Source organism: Colobus angolensis, unplaced genomic scaffold (genome assembly GCF_000951035.1).
Source record: "Colobus angolensis palliatus isolate OR3802 unplaced genomic scaffold, Cang.pa_1.0 Scaffold52, whole genome shotgun sequence".
NCBI classification, from domain to species: Eukaryota; Metazoa; Chordata; class Mammalia; order Primates; family Cercopithecidae; genus Colobus; species Colobus angolensis.
In genome coordinates, this window is record NW_012118710.1 from 2,643,689 (window position 1) to 2,664,690 (window position 21,002).

Below are 21,002 nucleotides of genomic sequence, written 5' to 3' on the forward strand. Positions count from 1 at the left end.
TGTCTCCCACACAGCAATTCCAATGAGCTTTTAAAAATATGGACCCACTTTGGCATTTTTCCCTTTGAAATGCTTCACTGACTTTGCACTACTCTGAGAGTAATAAAAAATGCAGGAGCACCACCCCACGCACCAGGTTGACTTCCACTCCTAAAGCCACGAGGCTACTTTGGTCTCAGCCTTTTTTTTTTTTTTTCAGAGATGGAGTCTCACTCTGTTACCCAGGTTGAAGTGCAGTGGTGCAATCTGAGCTCACTGAAACCTCCGCCTCCCGGGTTCAAGCGATTCTCTTGCCTCAGCCTCCCGAGTAGCTGGGACTATAGGCGCCTGCCACTACTGTGCCCGGCTAATTTTAATTTTTTTGTATTTTTAGTAGAGACAGGGTTTCACAGTGTTAGCCAGGATGGTCTCGATCTCTTCGCCTCATGATCCGCCCGCCTCGGCCTCCCAAAGTGCTGGGATTACAGGAGTGAGCCACCGCGCCCGGCCTGGTCTCAGCCTTTTGCACACCCAGATCCTTGTGTCTCTTCCTCCCATGTTTCACCTGGCTGACTCAATCTTTCCATCTCACTTTTAATCCCTTTTTTTCAGTGAGGACCTATGTAAACATAGTGGAAGATGGCAGAAAAGTGGAGTGATGCCTACTCCTAGGTACTTCCTTTGTCCTCAGGTAGAGACTTCCAAAGTACACCACGCAAGAGACATCCCTTATTTCACAATTTTTGAAACCTGTTGAATCACTGAGTAGGCTATTCAGGGAAGGTTGGTGATGCAAGCTCCTTATTATCCCATGCGCAGAGGAAGCTAACACACTTGCTCTGGCTAATTCTGGTCTTGAATCATTTCCTGTTAGCTCTTGAGACTCCTTGCATGTGGTACCAGCTTGCTGAGCAATGATCTCAGCTTACAGCAGGTTGCTTTATCCTCTGGGATGTCAGTCCTGTGTGGCAGAGCCGTGATCCAAGGAAGTTTCCCAGGAAAGCCCTGGGATTTGGAATTGGTGAGTCAGTTGAGACTGATAAAAATCAGTGTGTCAAAGAGAGGCTGTCTGAAAAATATTCTGCATGGTGATAAACTGTCTTTTTCCCCCCTTAGAGCAATGCTAAAATTACAAAACAGAAATTCATTCAGAAGAAATTCTAATAATAAAAGATGAAAATGGAAGTACTTGGAACCTGAAATTTTTTTTTGATGCCTTCAGGTTTAAATCAGAGTATGAAAGGAGTGGAAATTCTTGGACTAGTTACTTATAGGCTTATGTATAGAAGAGCAAGCCTCTGAAATAGGCAAAAGTCTCTCCATCATTCCAGTAAGGAGCATGAAGCCAAGAGAGGTTAAACGATGTGCCCATTGTCACAGAGCCAGTGAATGATGCACCACGATGGGTCCCCAGAGCCCAGGCTCATGCAGGCTTATGCAGGGGCCAAGACGGTTCTGAGTGCTGTGTTCCCTGGAGAATACAGGCTTCCTATAAACCAAAAGAAACATTTATATACATAGCCAGTATAATCAAAATGCTGGGAAATCACACAGAAATCTGTTTTCTTTTCTAAAATATTAAGTTGGAATAATTGGAACAAAATGTGCCATTCTCTTCATTGGATAACATGCTTTAGTATAAATCATATAAAGTTTGCATTTTTGTAACTCAAAAGCAGTGAAACATTGGCAATTTGAAATTGCATTTGTCTTTGAATTGTCTGTCTCTCCTAATTCTACTGTACTTTATCTCTGGTTTTAGCTCTCATCACATTACCAAGTACGTAGGGAAAACCCAGGAAATGTTTATTGAAGAAATGAACAAAATGAGATTCTGTTATCTAAGATACAGACAGCCTTGTGTGTTATACTTCTTACACAGACAAGACATTTTAATAAAATAGATGGTAGCTTTATAAGGGCTCTTGATAGAGAGGGATGTATGTAGGCTTTGGCAACAAGAAGAGAAGTCAGATTTTCACCTTCAGTACTTACTATGTGAGACCATGGACAAATTACTTAGCCACTCTGACAGCATTTCCTCATTTCAGAATGGGAATGATGATAGATACCTGCAAAGATTATTACGAGAATCAAGTGAGATTGTGCTTATACTGAATCAGTCTTACAGTAGGCACTCAGCAAATGTTATTCTTGATTCCAAATCCTGCTATTAGGTTACCACTTAATTCTTCACATAAAAATGTCGAGTTTTAAAAAGGTTGTTTTTTTAATGCTGGCTTCAGCTAAGCAGTGCTGACTAAAATGCTTCTTAGGCAATAAACGTTTTTTGAATTACTTTTTAAACATCATTCAAATGAAAATATACAATGAAGCAGCATTTCTCAAGCATTAATGACATGAATGCCTCATAATATAAATATAGCATAGTAATATCAACAGATTGAAGAAAGTAAAAATTCTAGTTGCCTTTCCTTTTTGGGAGAGGCATCTGTGTAATAAGAAATTCTATTTTAATACTGAGAAATGGTAAACTTCCTGTGTTCTAGTTCATTATTATTGCCCCGCCCTTTGAAGATGATAATGGTCTGCAAAACAGAGCTATTTTGGTACCAAGTAAAGCTACAAAATCTCCCGCTCAGCAAAATCGAAGGAGAGGCAAGGAAAAAGCGTTTATGTTTGCAATTAACTGGGTCTCTTTTGATATTCAATAGTAAGAAAAACAAAGTTTTTGTTGATGTAAAACAATTTGGTATTTTAGGAAAAGAACAATTCACACGGAAAAATGTCTTCAATTTTGTTTTGCTGCCATGTATGAAGATATTCTTAGTGGAAAAAAAATGTAATGTGCATTCCCTATAGGGGAAGATTTTCTTTGGCTTGTCTTTATTATTGTTTATTTTTGTTTTTGTTTTAGATCTTAACATAGCTTTAACCACTTCCTTTTCCTGGGGTTACAATTTTGTTTATTCATAGAACTAAAATTCAGTACCTTCTCCTTTTATTCTTTAGAATTTCACAAATATTTATTGATTATTACAATGCACATGACACAGGCCTAGACTCAGGGGGACCCAGTGACCTACCAGGAAAAAAGTGTTTTCCTTCATCAAGTTTATGCTGGAGGTAATTTCTGCCACCCTGATCATTATCATCTATGTTAATTTATATCTTATTATAATTCATGGTGACACAGTGCTAAAATGACCTGGTTTGTCATTATATATATACACACATATATATATTTTTGAGATGGAGTTTCGCTCTTGTGGCCCAGGCTAGAGTGTAATGGCACGATCTCGGCTCACTGCAACCTCCACCTCTCGGGTTCAAGTGATTCTCCTGCCTCAGCTTTCAGAGTCACTGGGATTATAGGCATCTGCCACCACGTCCAGTTAATTTTTGTATTTTTAGTAGAGACAGAGTCTTGCCATGTTGCCAGGCTGGGTGTAGTGGCTCATGCCTGCAATTCCAGCACTTTGGGAGGCCGAGGCAGGCGGATTACCTGAGGTCAGGACTTCGAGACCAGCCTGGCAACATGGCACAGTGGCTCGCACCTGCAATCCCAGCACTTTGGAAGGCCAAGGTGGGTGTGAGCCACTGCACCAGGCCTGCCATAATACTTTAAGTTCAATTCAAATTCAATGGAGCAAGTATTTAAGGCCCAACTCTATGACAGACACCATCTAGGGGTTTGGATGAATGGGACCAAGTCCTTCCCTCAAGGAGCCTTCAGTTCACTGAGGAAAAAGACTTGGAGAGAAAGATTTGCCAGGGAGTGGAGAGAAAAACAGCACTGATGCCCCATCCTGAAATTGAGGAGATATAATCACAGGGAAGACATTTGACTTAGCTCATAGAAATGTAGACGATTTGAGTGAGAGTGTGGAAAGGGAACAGTATTTCAGGGCTGAGACAGTAGCCTTGCAGTTCTAAGCTTTGGTTTGCAGAGCAGCAGCTTTGGCATCACCTGGGAGCTTGTTGGAAATGCAGATGCTCGGGCCTCAGGGCACACTTTCCAGAACAAATCAGAATTTACATTTTAGCAAGACCCCCAGGTGATTTGTAGATGCTTTAAAATTTGAGACGCACTGGGCTAGAACACAGAGGATGAAAAGTCAGAGCCTGTTGGAAGATGATAACCTGGGCCAATGTGGTTGGAGCACAGACTCCCAGGCAGGCTGCAAGGAGGAGGCTGGAGAAGCAGAGGGAGAAAATGCTGCAGTGGAATCCAAGTAGGATTATTCGAACTAGGTGGGAGTAAACTCTAGGCAATCAATGCTTTCTCCTGGAAACATTAACCACTTCCTCCTCTGATTGATGATTGTATTTTTCTTTGGTTGTACTTGCTGCCCATTACAATGATTGATCTATGTGTCTGCCTTCCTCCCTCCTCCCACTTTCCCCTGACCCTACTGTTGATATTTTAAAACAGACCTGTTTGTCTTTGCATCTCTTGAACCTGGTGCTCAAGAAATAACTGAACTGAACTGAGTTGTGACTGTGAACCACTGAGTCACACAGTAGCCCATCCTCACATTTATAATTCAGTATTGTAGACCAGACAGAGTTGTCAATCACTCATTAATTCACTTGTTCAACAACTATTCATGGCATGCCAGGCACTTTCTACCTTCCCCATCTGGTTCCTGAGAATGTCTCCCTGCCACCACCTCTCAGCACCCTGGTCCCTCAGACTATCCGACCACTCTGGACAAAGCACATGAGTACGGATCCCATCAGCAGCAACAAGCTCTGCATACCAAGCATCTTCTCAATAGAAAATGAGATTTCTGCTTCCACTGACACATAAAAAGATTGCTAGCATTAATGGCAGAAGATGCCAGTACCCATGGATGATGGAGACAACACTAGCTGTACTTAGTAAGAGCTAAAATCCTCAGAAAAATCTTTCTAAGTTCTGGGCCAGGACAGAGGAAGAATGGTATTCAAGCAACAAGAAGGGCAAGGGCAGCCGGGAGCGGTGGCTTACGCCTGTAATCTCAGCACCTTGGGAGGCCAAGGCAGGTGGATCACAAGGTCAGGAGATCCGGAACATCTTGGTCAACATGATGAAACCCCGTCTCTACTAAAAACACAAAAATTAGCCAAGCATGGTGGCATGCGCCTGTAGTCCCAGCTACTCTGGAGGCTGAGGCTGAGGCAAGAGAATTGGTTGAACCAGGGAGGCAGAGGTTGCAGTGAGCCGAGATAGCGCCACTGCACTCCAGCCTTGGTGACAAGAGTGAAACTCTGTCTCAAAAAAAAAAAAAAAAAATTGGGCAAGGGCATTCCTGGAAGATAGAATGGGAATAAATATAAAATCCAAGATAATGTTTAGGGGATTGTGGGAAGAGGGATCAGAGCACACAGATCTTCAGATATATTAAAAAAGTCCAGTCTTAATCTAGACAGTGTTTTTTATAGTAGACTTTAACCTGAACCTATATTTTATATTTCTCCTTTATACGTATGGTATATTCTATATATTTCTAAAAATCAAATATAAATAAGACAGAAAAAGAAAATGAAGCAGCAGGAATGCTTTGTAACAAGCTAGTTAACCTGGCCTGTGACAGATGCTGAAGAAAGTTTTTTTTTTTGATTGAGTCCACATTTATTTATTTATTTATGCTTTTGAAACAGAGTCTCACTCTGTTGCAGTGATGGCGTGATCATGCTCACTCCAGCCTCAACCTCCTAGGCTCAAGCAATCTTGATCCTCCCACTTTAGCTTCCCGAGTAGCTGGGACTACAGGTGCACACTGCCACACCCAGCTCATTTTTGTATTTTTTGTAGAGACAGGGTTTTGCCACATTGCCCAGGCTGGTCTTGAACTTCTGGGCTCAAGTAACTTACCTACCTTGGCCTCCCAAAGTACTGGGATTATAGGCATGAGCCACTGTGGTTGGCCAGTGCATGTTAAAGCAACTGCTTTATGCTTTAGGTGGATTTAGAGAGACCAGATTACAATGGGCCTTGAATACCCAGCTAAGGAAGTTGGACTTAGTACTGTAGGCAATGGGTAGACCTTGAAAGTGCTGAGCAGGGAAGTTACATGTGTAGAGTGGCAGTTTAGAAAGCTAAATCTAGCTGTAATATAAAAGACATACTGAAGGGTAAGAGCAGAAGGCAGTGAACTCCTTTAGCCATTGCAACACTCTAATGGAAGATGGTAGAGGCCCAGTGAAAGTGACTAAGAGCCTGGGGGGAAACGATTAACTGGAAAATCAAAATGCAGAGGATTAAGCCAATACATCTCCAAATTCTGGTGACACTTTCTCCCTAATTACCTCTAACACTCAACTACTTTCCATCTCTTCTTCATATGCTCTAATCTAGACAACTATAACATCTACCTAAAGCGTGTTATGCTCTCTACCCTCCGGTTCTTCCCCAAAATGCTGCCAGCTTGACCTTTTAAAAACAAGAATAAAAATATGGATATTCTCTACCTTGAAAGTCTACAATGGCTCTATTAGTATTACCTATAACACAATGTAAACTCTAACCCAGCCTCAAGTGCTTCAGCCCTGCCTGTCTCCATTTCCAGCTCATGCTATTGTTTCTCCTGCTCTCTGAGTTCAAGCAACATTGTTCCAGAAAATTGCTCTAATTTTATTGAGCATGTTATGCTTTTTTCAAAATAGAATCTTGTTCTAAACTAGTTCCCCTCTTTAAAATGCTCCTTTCTCCATCTTTTGCCAGGATAACGTCTCATCCTTTTCATTGTGGGTTATAATGCAGATGAGTGTAATCTTAGTCCCCCTGTAAGCCTGTAAATATGAAATATTTTAAAGGTCACTAAATAATTTGGAAATTGAATGATGCTAATATTTCTTAAAAAAAGGAATTCTTTTTTGAATTATTATGTTGTGTTACTGAAATTCAAACCACATTTGTTTAACTTCTTTTTTTAAATTGTAGTTTTATTTACCACTTCAACTACATTTAGGTAAATAGTTTATAGGCATAAAGTACATTTAAATGCTGAGAAATTATCATCTAACTCCAGAGCTCTTTTGTTTTCCCAAACTGAAATGCTGTATCCACTAAACACTAACCCCCCATTTCTCCTCTCCCGAGCCCAGCCTTTATGAATCTGGCCACTCTAGGTATCTCATATAAATGGAATCACACAGTATTTGTTCTTTTATGATTGATTTATTTCACTTTGCAATAATGTCTTCAAGGTTGACCCATGTTGTAGCTTGTGTTAGAATTCTCTTCCTCTTTAAGGATGGATCATATTCCATTGTATGTATATATCATTTTTTGTTTATCTGTTCATCTGTTGATGAACATGGGTGTTGTTCTCACATTTAGAGTATTGTGAATAATGCTGCTATGAACACAGGTGCATCTACTCATGTTCCTAATTTCATTTTTTGGTATATTACCAGCAGTGGAATTACAGGATTTCTGTGATAATTCTATGCTTCATGTTTTGAGGAGCTGTTGAACTGTTTTCCACAATGGTTGCACCACTTTACAATCCTGTCAGCAGTGCACAGTGGATCCAATTTCTCCATTTTTTTAGTAGCCATCCTAATGAATGTGGAGCCCATACCACATTTTGTAACACAGTTATAAATTTAGGAATTAGAAGTCCTGTCATCTCATTTAGTTCTAGTCTCTTATGTTCCAGAAGATACTGAAACCCAGAATGTTAAGTGACTTATCCTATGTCACCTATCAGAATGGGGCTAGAATCATAGAACCTTGCCTATGTTTTATGGAGCCTTTTAGACATGGTACACAACACTAGGGAAAAAAAAGCACTTAAGCGTCAGAGTTGGGAATACATCGGAAGTGAAATAAAATCATATGTGAAATTGAGAGAGCAGTCTAACTTTGTACTCTCCTACCTTACGAAGTTAGACTGGCACCAGAAAAGTTGGTGAACCTCCAGAGCTTCAGTTTCCTGATCTATCAGATGCACATAATAATACTTGCCTTGTAGAAATTTTGAAAAGATTCAATTAAATTATTCAAAATCCTATATAGTCCTGAAGCTATTTAGACATTGAAAAAATATTCCTTCCCCCGCCAACATCTAGCATAATTTGGGATACATGTTAGGTGCTAAACCAACACTTACTAATTTGACTTGCTTTGACAACAGAGTCTAAAACTGCTTTAGGCTTCAGATTTCTTCTGGCAATGTATTTCCAATTTAGGGTGGGTGCTAACAAAAGGTCAGAGGAACAACAAAAGCAGATGGTCTTCCTGAAGTGTGTGCCAAAAGGATTTGTGAGTGTCTTGGGGTGACGTCTCCACCCATCGCAAGGCTTGGAGGCTCAAGGGCAGATCCCCAACATTGTACTGGTCCCTTCCTGAGCACTCCCTGGTGCAGACTCCAAGTCTGACAAGGAAAATGTGCTGTGATCATCGTACGGGGGACAGAGCAGCTGCTCCAAGGTGGAGTCTATTGTCAAGGTCCTCCTGGTAACAAAAAGAGGAAAAGGTCTATCAAAGCATTTCCTGCCCGCAGGAGCCATGTGCTTCCATTAATTCTTTTCCCTGAGTCAGTCTGTCTCCCTCAGCTCGTGTCTCTCCATGTCCACTGTCCAAGGAACAGAAAAGGCATTTTTAGCAGTTGATTTAAAAGCCTTTCCACAAAGTGAGGTTAACAAGAAGAACAAGTTCAGATATTCAGTGGCATGCATCTATATATTTCATAAGGAAGCTGGCACTAAGAAAGGGTGGTTTATGGCAGTTATGATTTTTCAGAAATCTGCTCATGCCTTTCAACTGCTTTGGCACCGCTGTGTGTACCTGAGGATAAGAGAGATGTCTCTGCCATTCCTGCACCATCCAGAAATTACAGAAAAACCACAGTGAATATTCTCTGAATATTACATTGGTAACATTCACACATTACAGAAAAAATTAGCTAGTGATGGGAGTGAGTAAAACAGTATTTCTGAATGAGTGGCTGAGTTTGGCGAATCAAATTTGCTAGCCATAGGAGTCAATAAAAATATATTTCTGAATGAGTGACTGAGTTTCATGAACTAATCTGCATCTTAGCTCAGGGAAGAAGGCCTGGAGTGTGACTCTCATGAATAAGGTAAAATGTGGTCATTTATAGTGTACCCTGTTCCAGAAAAGATAATGTCACAAAGAAAGAGGATGGTGAGCACGGTGTCTACAAACAGAGTAGAGAGAAAGATAGAATTTGACAAATGCTTATCCAGCACTGTTATGATGAAAGCCTCTAAGTGCTAATATGGCAGATTGCAAAAAACGGTGGAAGAGAGTCGAGATGCCCTGGCTGGCCAATGACCTGCCAATCGGACAGATGAGTGAAGTCATCCTATGTCACCCAGCTACCAACTGACCACAGATGTCTGAGGGAGCTCAGCAGACAATGGCCCTGGCCAGAAGAACCCAAGCTAACCCACAGAATCATGAGTTAAATTGAAAGCTTGTCATTTTAAGTTGCTAAGTATTGGGGCAGCTTGTTATGCAGCAAATGGTAAATGTTGTAGTGGTCAGTAGCTAAGAGGTCTCTGCTGTGAAGCTAATCCTTCAAACATTGCGAAAGCCAGGGAGAAATTGTTTTCAAGACTCTTGATCTTGCTTGGCTTTCGCTTATAAATTTTCCTCCTCCTTGGCACTTAAATTTTTCCCATGCATGAATAAATTAATGGTGCTAAGTTATTCATTTATTTATTTATTTATTATGTTTTGAGGCAGGGTCTCACTCTGTCACCCAGACTGGAGTGCAGTGGCATAGTCCTGGCTCACTGCAGCCTCAAATTCCTGGGCTCAAGCAATCCTCCCACCTCAGCCAGGCCCCCAAGTAGCTGGGACAACAGGCACGTGGCACCACACCCAGCTAATTTTAAATTTTTTTGTAGAGATGAAGTCTTGCTATGTTACCCAGGTTGGCCTTAAACTCCTAGGCTCAAGAAATCCTCCCACCTTGGCCTCCCAAAGTACAGAGATTACAAGTGTGAGCCACCAAGCCTGGTCCTTGTTCATGTTGCAGGCTGTGAGTTTAGCTGGCATAAGTAAGTCTTCCCATCTCTCAACCATAGTGCCTAGAGTATTGAATTTCTGGTATTTCTTAGCTGAAAAGCAGAGTTTTGAGTGGTTATGCCTCTGGCATGCACTTGTCTTGCCCAAGCAACCAGCTCTATCTTATTTGTGTGGAATTTTTACAAACCTCTCTAATAGCAAAAATGAGCCCCTAAAATTGAAAGAGAAAAATTTAACCAGTCTCTTATACAAATTTAAAATTTTTTAAAGGTATAAAGGAATAGTAACTGAAATATTTATGAAATCTATTCAATATATACAGAATCCTGGTCTTGATGTCCCTCAAGGATGATGGAGAGTCCACATGCCAGGCTAGATAATCACTGAAGAATCCCAGGCCTCTTTGATCCTGTAAACAAGGTGAGGATGTAGGTATCTTCATCTTCCAAATATATGTAGAATGAAATGACGACACTGGCTTATGTCTACTCAGTGTGATCATGTCATCATTAACAATGAAAAGTTAAAAACTAGACATTCAGATTGTTATTTTGGCTGCATGGTATCCCACCCTTGCTTGGCTAATTTATTTTAGTCAATTGATTTTATCAAGTTATTTTTCTGTGTCAAAGTAATAGGGTCTTTGGAGTTGATATGATATATATTCAGTAATTTTTTTTCAAATTGAAATTAGATAATAGCCAATGGCATTTGATCTCTATCAAGAAGTGTGGGAATCTTGAGCACAGATTATGACGCCTTCTAAACCCATTCTATTCATGCTGAAATTCTTACTATATAAGGCAAGATAGATAGAATTACTTTCGTGACCAGCACAGCCCTTTTCCTCGTATATCACTTGGAGATTTTAAACCTTCCCAGAATTGCTCCCTTCCCTCCTTTCACTTACCCAAATGAAATGCCCAGCGCTATGATATATGACCCTGAAGCTGGAAGGAGAATAGGAGAAAACAATACGAGAACTTGTTCACTTCCACTGAACATTTGAAACCATTCTTGTGTAATGAAAAAAAACAAAGTTTTTAGTGGCAGAAATGCACCATTGCACAATGCCATTTCGACATGGCTCTTTCAGCATGAACTGTGGTTCATCCCCGGGTTCAGCTATTTAATACTAATGGAACACTGTTGACTTAGCCCTCCTTAGAGATGCTGAAGAGACAAAATGCTGACTTCAGAGGTTAATAAACAAATACCTTATTTTTAAGGGATATTTTTGTGTTCCTGTTCAAAAAACACTCATGAGGAACCTACCCCATACCAGAGTCTGTGCAAGAAGCTTTGTAGCATTCAACCATGAGTAAAGTGCTGTCCTGGTCCCCAAGGACCTTACCCTCACAGATATCATACTTAACTTGTGGGTGTTTTCACATATGTTGCCTTATGTTATGCTTATGACAAGCAAGAGAAAGAAATACAAAGGTGTTATGAGCTGAACTCTGTTTCCCCAACCAAAATTTACATATTGCAGTCTTAATCCCCAGTACTTCAGAATGCAACTGCATTTAGAGACAGGGCCTTGAAAGAGGTAGGTAAGTTAGACTAGAGTATTTAAAGTGGGCCCTAATTCAATAGTACTAGGACCCTTATAAGAAGAAGAGATTAGGATACAGACACACACAGAGGGAAGACCATGTGAAGATGCAGGGAGAAGATGGCCATGTACAAGCCAAGAAGAAACCAGCCCAGCTGACAGCTTGATCTCAGACTTTCCCCCTCCAGAACTGTGAAGAGGTAAGTTTCTGTTGTTTAAGCCACCCAACTGGTGGTACCTTGTTACAGAAATCTTAGTTAACTAATTCAGAAGGTATTATTATCCCTATTTTATAAATGTTAAAGTGAGGTTATAAGATATTAAGTAATTTACTCAAACTTTGCACATGCCTCATAAATGGCTGAGGCAGGATTAGAATCCAGGTCTTCATAAACCCTATAAACTCCTCTACTGATCTTTCTACTGCCTACCATGTTGTACGCATGTCGAACTATCCCACTAACAGCCAAGACTAGGGCTAGGAAAAATTAAGATGTTTTTCTTCAGTGAACTACCACATTTGCTTGTTTTCTTTATTATCAATTTCAGATGTTCTCTATCCTTGGTTTCAATCTTTCTGTTCTTCTGCCACTCTCCCTTTATGATTAAAACCACATGATCTCAGTGGAAGATATTTGCTGTTAGGAAGAAAGTGTTTTGTTAAATGCTGGTATTCTAGTTTATAGAAGTGACTGCTAGTGATAAGTGCTACCCATTCTTTTTTTTTTTTCTTTTTTGACAGAGTCTCACTCTGTTGCCCAGGCTGGAGTTCAGTGGTGTAATCACAGCTCACTGCAGTCTTGACCTCCCAGGATCAAGGAATCCTCCCACCTCAGCCTCACCATGCTTGTATTTTTTTGCAGACAGGGTTTTATCATGTTGCCCTGGCTGGTCTTGAACTCGTGAGCTCCAGTGATCCTCCTGCCTTGACCTCCCAAAGTGCTGGGATTACAGGTGTGAGTCATCACGCCCAGCCTAATTCTTACTTTTTAAAAGGCAAATTTCTCTGGACTAAGAAATGAATCTTCATAATAGCAGGCAAGTGGTAAATATATTTGGGGGAGACAGCCCTTACATTCTTTGGGAAAATGTGTTTTCATTGATGCAACTGTATGCTTTATGGGAGCCTGATGGGAGTTAGATAATGATATGATCATTCTGAGTTGGTAAGATTTCTTAAAACAAATACAATTTAGAGTAAAATAAAAATAATGGTATTATTTGAATTAGAGATAATAGGAATAAGGTATTCCACAATAAAGTCCTAGTCACATTTTGCTGCAATTGTTCGGTCCGAAAGGTATCGAGGCCTGCAATATGCCTGGGGACACGTGGATGAACTGAAATGAGCCATGTCCTCATGCCGTGCACAGTTTGTGATTTTAATCTAGGTCAGTGCTTCTCAATATGACTGAGCAGCAAAATCACCTGGGGAGTGATTGAAGCACGGAGCTAGCAGGTGTCCAGCCCCAGAAACTCTGAATCACTAAGTCCAAAGGCCTGGATTTTTAAAAGTCCCCAAGGAGACTGTGATAAGAGTAGGCCTGGAAATAGTTGCACTGCCCTAGGTATTCTGCAATCTCAGGGGAAGATGGTCCTCACACACGGCATTTCAGATACTGTGGCTGCCAGTACCCTTCAGGATCCCTGGGCTTCTCTGGAATCTTTCAGATGATAAAACCTAGGCATAAATAATGAACATAGACAAATGGCAAAAAAATTAAAAGGAAAGGTAGTGGTAAGAAACAGAAGCTTTCTTTCTTATCAAACATACATGTATCAGGGTAGATAAATATCAGACCGAAATTCAAGAAAGAAAAATCCAGAATGAACTAATTAACAAAAATACATACTGTAATTATTCTCCTCAAAATATATTTATTTTTGAAGGGTATCTGTATTAGTCTGTTTTTACACTACTATAAAGATACTACCTGAGACTGGGTAATTTATAAACAAAAGAGGTTTAATTGACTCACAGTTCCACATGACTGGGGAGGCCTCAGGAAACTTACAATCATGGCAGAAGGTGAAAGGGAAGCAAGGCACGTCTTACATGGTGGCAGGAGAGAGAGAGGTCAGGGAAACTGCCACTTTTAAACCATCAGCTCTCATGAAAACTCTCTTGCTATCACAAGAACAGCACTGGAGAAACCCTCTCCATGATCCAATCACCTTCCGCAGGTCCCTCCCTCAACATGTGGGGTTACAGTTTAAGAGGAGATTTGGGTGGGGACACAGAGCCAAACCCTATCAATATCATTTCCAATTAATGACAGAATTAATACGGTAAGACAAATTCTAACTAATGCCATGAAATCAAACCGTCTTTCTTGGTCCTTATATTGCGAAGTGCTACCAACAGAAGAGCCAATGTAACATAAGAAATGGTTCCATATATCTCATGTTGTTTGTAGTTGACTGTAGAGCTTTGTACAAATACCTAGTCCTAAAAACAATGCCTGGAGAGTTTGGGATCAAGAATTTCTACTTTTAAAACTTTACAGATGAATACAGTTCTCACCAACAGTGGAGACTGTCTCATTGACTCTGTCATTGCTTGGCTATGGAAGAGATAATCAAAATATTGACAGCCAGCCAGCCCTGGCACAGGCACCAACCACCCAGAATGGAAGCAGGCTATTATAAAGCACAGGTATATGTACAAAAAGTAATTTTCCTCACATTGTGCCTTCAGCAACCACTGGCTAAAGATGAAAACTTTTAAACTAGGCCTTTATCATACTTAAGAGAAATTCCTATCATATATGGAATACCAACTGGTCCAGAAAAAAAATCCCATCATGTAAAGTGGCACAGTTGCTCTTTCCCATTGATGTAGAATATAAGAGCTGATAAAGGTCACAGACATCATCCATCTGGTCTAGCTGTTTTTTTTTTTCCCCTTACAGATGAAACCCAGAGATAAAAAAGGAATTTGTCTAAGGCAGGGTCGGGAAAAACCCCAGAATTCCAGGCTCAGTCTGGGGTTGTTTGCTCAACACGATGCTATTGTCCACAGATGAGGAAAAAAAGCTCAGGGAAAAAAGCTGATATGCTCCTGGTAGGACTATGTATCTCTAGTGTGTGTGTGTGCGCGCACGCATGACTGTGTGAGTGTGTGCGCGCATGTGTGCATATGTGTGTGCATGAGTATGTGCATGTGTATGTGTGTGTGTGTCTGTGTTCTTGCTTTTGTGTGTGCAAGGAGTACAGAGGGGAGAAAGCAGCTACACTAAAAGTCTTCTGATTACTCATCCACTTTTAATTGAAACAACAACAACAACAACACTGCTAAACCTTATTGGGACAGGATGCTTATTTCCAACGCTCTGTAACATAGTTTTGCCAATACTTTGCTGAACCATATCCACTACCAGTGTATATAGACATTGAAATAGAACACATTTGCATTACCCATGATAATCACTTAAAATATCTGGAAACTGTTTGCAGAAGAGTTTTTCAAGAGAAAAAGATCTTATAACCATGTATTTAAAACACTTGTTAAATAATAAGACTCATTATAAGGATCAGGTGTAGTCACAATTTCTTAAATATTTAATTAAGCAATATATTAGTTGCTGTTTCCACAATCTGGCCTCAGGATGCTTTTCTTCATAATCTTTTACTTCTGTTTTGTCTTCAGCTGCCACATTGCTGCCCATTGTTATTGAACTGCAACCTCTATAGCTTTTCATTCAGTGTGAGGCAACAGAGTTCTGCAGAATCTGACTAAGTCCAACTGCTAGATGGTGGATTATTTTTCAAGCTATTAACTGTATCTTTTCCTAGGACCCAATACGCAGTAGCTAGACAGTAAATGTTACTTATCTATTTAAAGCTCTTAATGTTTCTCTATTACCTCCAGAATAAAATTAATACTTACACTTGTCATTTAAGGCCCAGCTGCCTTTCTTTTTTTCAAGATGGAGTCTCACTCTGTAGCCCAGGCTGGAGTACAGTGGCGCGATCTTGGCTCACTGCAACTTCCGCCTCCAAGGTTCAAGTGATTCTCGTGCCTCAGCCTCTCAAGTAGCTAGGATTGCAGGCACACACCACCACACCCTGCTAATTTTGGTGTTTTTTAGTAGTTTAGTAGAGACGGGGTTTCTCCATGTTGGTCAGGCTGGTCTCGAACTCCTGACCGCAAGTGATCTGCCTGCCTCATCCTCCCAAAGTGCTGGGCCACCGTACCTGGCCCTGGCTGCCTTTCTAATTATTAGTTGGGAATGCTTAGGCCTCTAGCCAGACTGAACTGCCTGGAGATTTTCAAACACTTTTTCCCGCCTCCTTGTCTTTGCAAATGCGATAGTCATAGACTGAAATAAATTTTTTTCTTTCAACTCCCCCAACACCTACTTTCAAACAGGGAAACTTCTCTGTGGAATGTGCTAGGGTCTCTGCCAACTGGGTTAGGTCTACTCCAATTCTCCTGCTACTCCCCAAACACACATTCAGACATATAGACACGCACACACACACATGCACAAGCACACACGCACACACAACACAAACACACACACGCATACACACACACACACAATTCCTGCCTTATGCTTCCAGAGCGCTCTGTCTAAACTCCCATCACACTTCTCACTGTGTGACACCCTTTTAAAAACCTTCTCTGTTCTTCTGATATGGAGAACCAGGATCCATCCTGGCCACGGAGGCTCCCACATATAGGTGCTTACTATATTTTTGTTTCGTGAATGGGTAAGATACAAATGCTGCCCCGCCCCCCACATCCCCAAGGTGTGAGACCAGGAGTTCACTAAATAATCTGTTCTGCTGGGAATTCATACAGGCTGTGCTGAGAAACCCTCATGTGGAGTATAGAAACGTCAACGAAATATTCTGAAAAAACATACAATCCCCAGACCATGGCTTCATTATCAGTTTACTAGCAGATGAAACTTTTCCAAGGGAATGTCAGTTGCATACCCTGGTTGCCCTCTGATGATGAGAAAAATATAGTCGATCATACACTCTGGACCCCTTTCTCAGAAAACCCTATCTGCTGGACAAGCCCTCCTTTGCTGTGGGCCAAGGGATGAACTGAATGAATAAAATATTGAACCCATGGTTTCTGAGTTCCCTCAATGAACGAACTAAGACTCAACGCCTTGACTGCCTAGAAGAGAGCTTACATGTGACCTTGTGTTCCAGGGTGCTAATACAAGTGTTATTTTAACCGCAGCCTTGAAAGCCTATATCTAAGCACATACTTGATATAATTAAAACTATTAAACTAAGACGCTTTCCCCAGGTAGCACATGTAACAAATAAATAGACAGACATACCCAGATCAGATAAAAGTGATGCTTCAGAGGCCAGGCTTTCCTGTCTTCATGACTGTCTAACATAGAAGTAATCGTTACTTAAAAGAAAAAGAGAAGCTTGATTTCTCCTAAAGAACCAGTATAGCCTAGTGGCTAGGAATGAAGGCTAGAGTTCCTGGATTTGATTTCTGGAGTTATTAGCTGTGTGTCATTGACCAGGTTACTGCACCTCTCTGTGCTTCAGTTTTATTACTAGATTATACACACACATGCCCTTAGCATTTACGTCATGGCACTAATTAAGTGATGTATTAATAATACACAGAAAAGACTTAGAAAATTGTCTGACTGATAGTAAACACTCAGTGAAAGTTATTTTTATGATCTAAAGATACAAACATGATTAATGAGCCATTTAATCTTTGCTGCTTTTATTTCTTCAATTACAGTGAGATGTCCTGACATGTATTTGCTTATCCTCGTGCCATAAATTTCTAAATTGAACGAATCCTCCCTGTTCTAATGATGATTATTTTCACCTCACATTAAATAATAAATGTATTATGAAGCTACAAATCATCCTTATGCAATTAAATTGATTCCGACTTTTGTTCTCCACAAATGGAAAAGACAACATGTTTGTGATAATCCAGTGGATGTGTTTTTATTCTCCATGCCATTTGGAGTGCATCTAAATTGCTTTTTAATTTGTCTCCCATGTTACAGCCTTGAAATCAGAAAATAATGTAATATACCATAAGAAAACAATCTAATACATGCCAATGTGAAGAGGAGAAGATATACTTTGTACCCTGTTGAAAACAACAGTGGCAGAGTAAATAGTTCTGAGTATGTATAACACACTTAACCCTTGAACTACATTTAGCATCCAAGATGTGCTTCAATTTTTGAATAGAAAATAAAAATTTCACTGATGGGCCCTATCAGGAGAAGGAAGTTATTTCTAGCATATGCAGCGAACATTAAGAAAGCTCAGTTCACAAGGATGGGAAAGTAGGGTCATGGAGCAGAGGGCCCCTTTACAGCCTTCTCTTTCATACTCCCATAACACAGCACAGGGAAAATTTCTGTGGAATTGTCTAGGATGTCCCCAGGCTGGGTTAGGCTTCCTCCAATTCTCCTGCTACTCCCCAAACCCTTCTTTTGTTTATAACTTTTTTTGGAGTTATGGCTGTCTCTACAAATCTCATGAAAATTATCAATATTCCTCCTAGTAAAATGCACAAACACACACACACACACACAATTTTGCAAATTAATGCATCATCTTCCTGAATGATCTCTTGGAAAGAGCTCCTTTTTAGTAAAGTGGTTTGCATTATCTTCAGTGAATGAGTAAGTTATTTTGAACATAGAAGTTCAAAAATCTATTTGAACATAGAATTTGCCATTTGATTTTCTTTTTAAAAACATAATATTTATAATCCTGATTTGTAACCCTCCCAGTAGATCTGAGGTAGTTCACTTGTTTTGACTTACTGTGATCAGCATTTTGAAAAACACTTTAGGTGTTTCTAAAATGCTTAACTTCTGGAAAAGTTTTATTTCTTTTTGTTAGGAAAGCATAGCAAGCATTTATGTATGCTGTCCTAGAAACATTTTGTTATAATTTTAATGGGAAATAAGCAAAGAGATAATATTATTTCTATATTTGTTCCTATTAAACAAACAGTAGTAACACACAGAATCTTGGTCATCATTCAGACTCTAAACCCAAAACATATTGCTTGGGAGAAATAGATGTACACATGTACATAGCCACTGTAATCATAGAAGACATTTTTCAAAAGTATGAAGAGAAAGAAGTCTTTTAAAACTCATCCTTAATGGATACATAAATAGCAATGCCAAGGAGTCAATCTATCCATTTCTATGTCTATATTTTATATTTTAAGATCGAGACAGAGAAACTTTCCAGATATTTGATGTAAGAATTTGTTTTGAAAAAGTTTGGTAATTAATATAAAGCTACTCTAAAATTAACTTTTATTGTTAGAGACACATCTTTAGAAAAGTTTGTAACTATCAACATTTACCATCTTATTTTTTCCTTTGAGACCAAGCATCACAGACCAAAAGCCACAAAGTTTAAAATAATTTATTATTGATGCATGACATTTGCCAGTAAAATAAATTATAGAAACTATAGCGTTTTTATAAACTATTTAGTATATCATATTCACTTCCTAATGCTTACTGCAGTAACTGTATGAAATTTAATTAGATTACATTTTAGCATTAGTCAGAAGATTTAAAAACTATATAAAATGTTTTCACAGTACTTTGGATTTATAAAAGACCCCATTATTTTAACTTTTGTGCAACCTGTTTGAAGTGTATAAAAAAACCTTTTACAAACCAAAAGGTGCCGTATGGTTTTACAGAGCTGCTGAAGACATCTTACTTTCTTGATTTTGTACTTAACATCCATGTGGTGCACTTTTTCAGGCATTGTAATAAGTGCAAATAAGTAATCAATTATTGATTTCTAAAAATCTATACCAATAGACAACATTCAGGCTTGGCAACATTTTGAACATTCAGATATAAAAATTCAGTAAACAATTTATGCACGGTATTTTCTCTCCCTGTCCTCCCTCTCCCTCCTCCCTTCCCCTATCTATTTGGTTAAAAAAAAAAAAGAAGTTCAGCTTAAATTTAAGTCCTAGGGCCTGACAAAGTGACCCTGGATATATGTCATCTCCAGCCATCTGTTTCCTTTAGTTCTCATTTACATCTGTCCAGGCTCTTCTATCAGCATCAATCCTTTCCTGCAGGGACAGGAGAGTTTTCACATCCTTGCTGAAAGCATTTTGTTCTCCACTGTAACAGCATGGGGTGTGACATTGTTTCGAGTCTCTGTAACCAGTCTGTTCAGTCCTGGTCCCTTTCCAGTCCCGATCCCTTTCCAGACTCTGGAGTCCTGACAGAAGAGAAGCTTGCAAGGTAACAGCAAAATGCTGCATCTGTTAGAATCTCACAAACTCACTTGGTCTTTGAATGTCCGTTCTTGGATAACGTCCTTATCCATTCTCTTCTCCTCAGTGAACTTTGATGGAATATTTCCGCAGATTCAGAAACTGAAAAAGCTTGTCTTTCGTCCTCTTCTTCAAGGCCATCAGGGCACGTGTTTTCTCCTCCACATCTTGATCTATGGCAAAAATGATCTTGGCTCTCTCCTCTGCTTTCTTGTCTCCAGAGTTTCTGAAGAGCCTTTGTAGTGATTCTTGGTCTATGTTTTCAAAGATGTTGCCCACGGCTTTCTTACGGGAGGCTGTGTCGAAGTGGTAGCCGTGGATGGACGGGCTGACTCGTAGCGACGTGGACATGATGATGGCTTGGTGGCTTCGCTTTGCTTTCATCGATGTGGGGATCTTCCGGAATTCAGCTCCCAGGCTTTCCAGAGAGTCTGTAGTGAAATCATTCTGGGACTGCTATTTAAAGTGTGAACAAAAGCTCCAGGCTCAAATTACACTGGTGACATCAGAGTGATCTCAAGGAAGAATAATCACAAAAAGGCTTAACAGTTGAGTTGCCAATATCCTGTCCTTGTGTAAAACATTACTAAAAGCTGTGTTCAGTGATTAGGGGCAGGGCTGTGAGTATTGATTTTACTTCATATGTGGCAGTAGGATAATATAGACCTGGGCCTTCCTTTAAGAAAATAGCTGAAGACAGGAAAATACAAAGATAAGACATAAACAAGGTTGCTTAGACTCTCAAATCTTCCTAAATGACAGTTATAACAAGCGGTTCTGCTAACCACAGGAAAACTTTCATTCCCAGAGAAGTAATTAAAGTGCACTGCAAACACTTGGCAGTCCACATCAGTGCCCTTTGGACGTCCATATCAGGGACAACTCCAGAGCTACTGAGAGAAAGTTGAGTAATCAAGGATAATAATTTGGCATGTGATCAATTCTAGGACGGGATTTTAAGTACAAAACGCTGACATGACACAGTTTGAAACGGTGACTTTTCGGAGATTGTGTATAAGTGCTAAGTGTCGCTGAAGACAATTGTAATTTGAATGTAGTAATCATATGAATAGTAGAGGCTATCTCCTTAGGCTTGTGTATACATCCACAACAATAGCTATCAAAAAAGTCAGCAGGAAAAGTTACTCGAGTGTTTTACGTGCACCGTGCCCAAAATGAATGAGGTGATCTTTTGTTTTCAAATTGATTTTGGCATTACGCAGACATACAGCAATAAC

General features: G+C 39.9%; 1 protein-coding gene and 1 long non-coding RNA gene across 2 annotated transcripts; both read right to left on the reverse strand.

Moving 5' to 3' along the window:
- Window positions 1-1,181: 1,181 nt before the first annotated feature.
- LOC105525138 lies at window positions 1,182-10,909 on the reverse strand. Its single transcript, XR_001003859.1, has 3 exons — window positions 10,839-10,909; window positions 1,975-2,051; window positions 1,182-1,468 (listed from the first exon to the last, which is right to left on the reverse strand). It is a non-coding gene; the product is annotated as an uncharacterized LOC105525138 (long non-coding RNA).
- Window positions 10,910-18,760: 7,851 nt separating this feature from the next.
- LOC105525139 (chromosome unknown open reading frame, human C8orf4) lies at window positions 18,761-20,220 on the reverse strand. Its single transcript, XM_011960667.1, has one exon. The coding sequence runs from the start codon at window positions 20,146-20,148 to the stop codon at window positions 19,828-19,830; it is 321 nt and encodes a 106-aa protein (XP_011816057.1). The 5' UTR covers window positions 20,149-20,220; the 3' UTR covers window positions 18,761-19,827.
- Window positions 20,221-21,002: the final 782 nt, after the last annotated feature.

Bases quoted from the DNA above. Each gene is read 5' to 3' on its own strand.
- LOC105525139 (XM_011960667.1), bottom strand. From the start codon at position 20,148: ATGAAAGCAAAGCGAAGCCACCAAGCCATCATCATGTCCACGTCGCTA.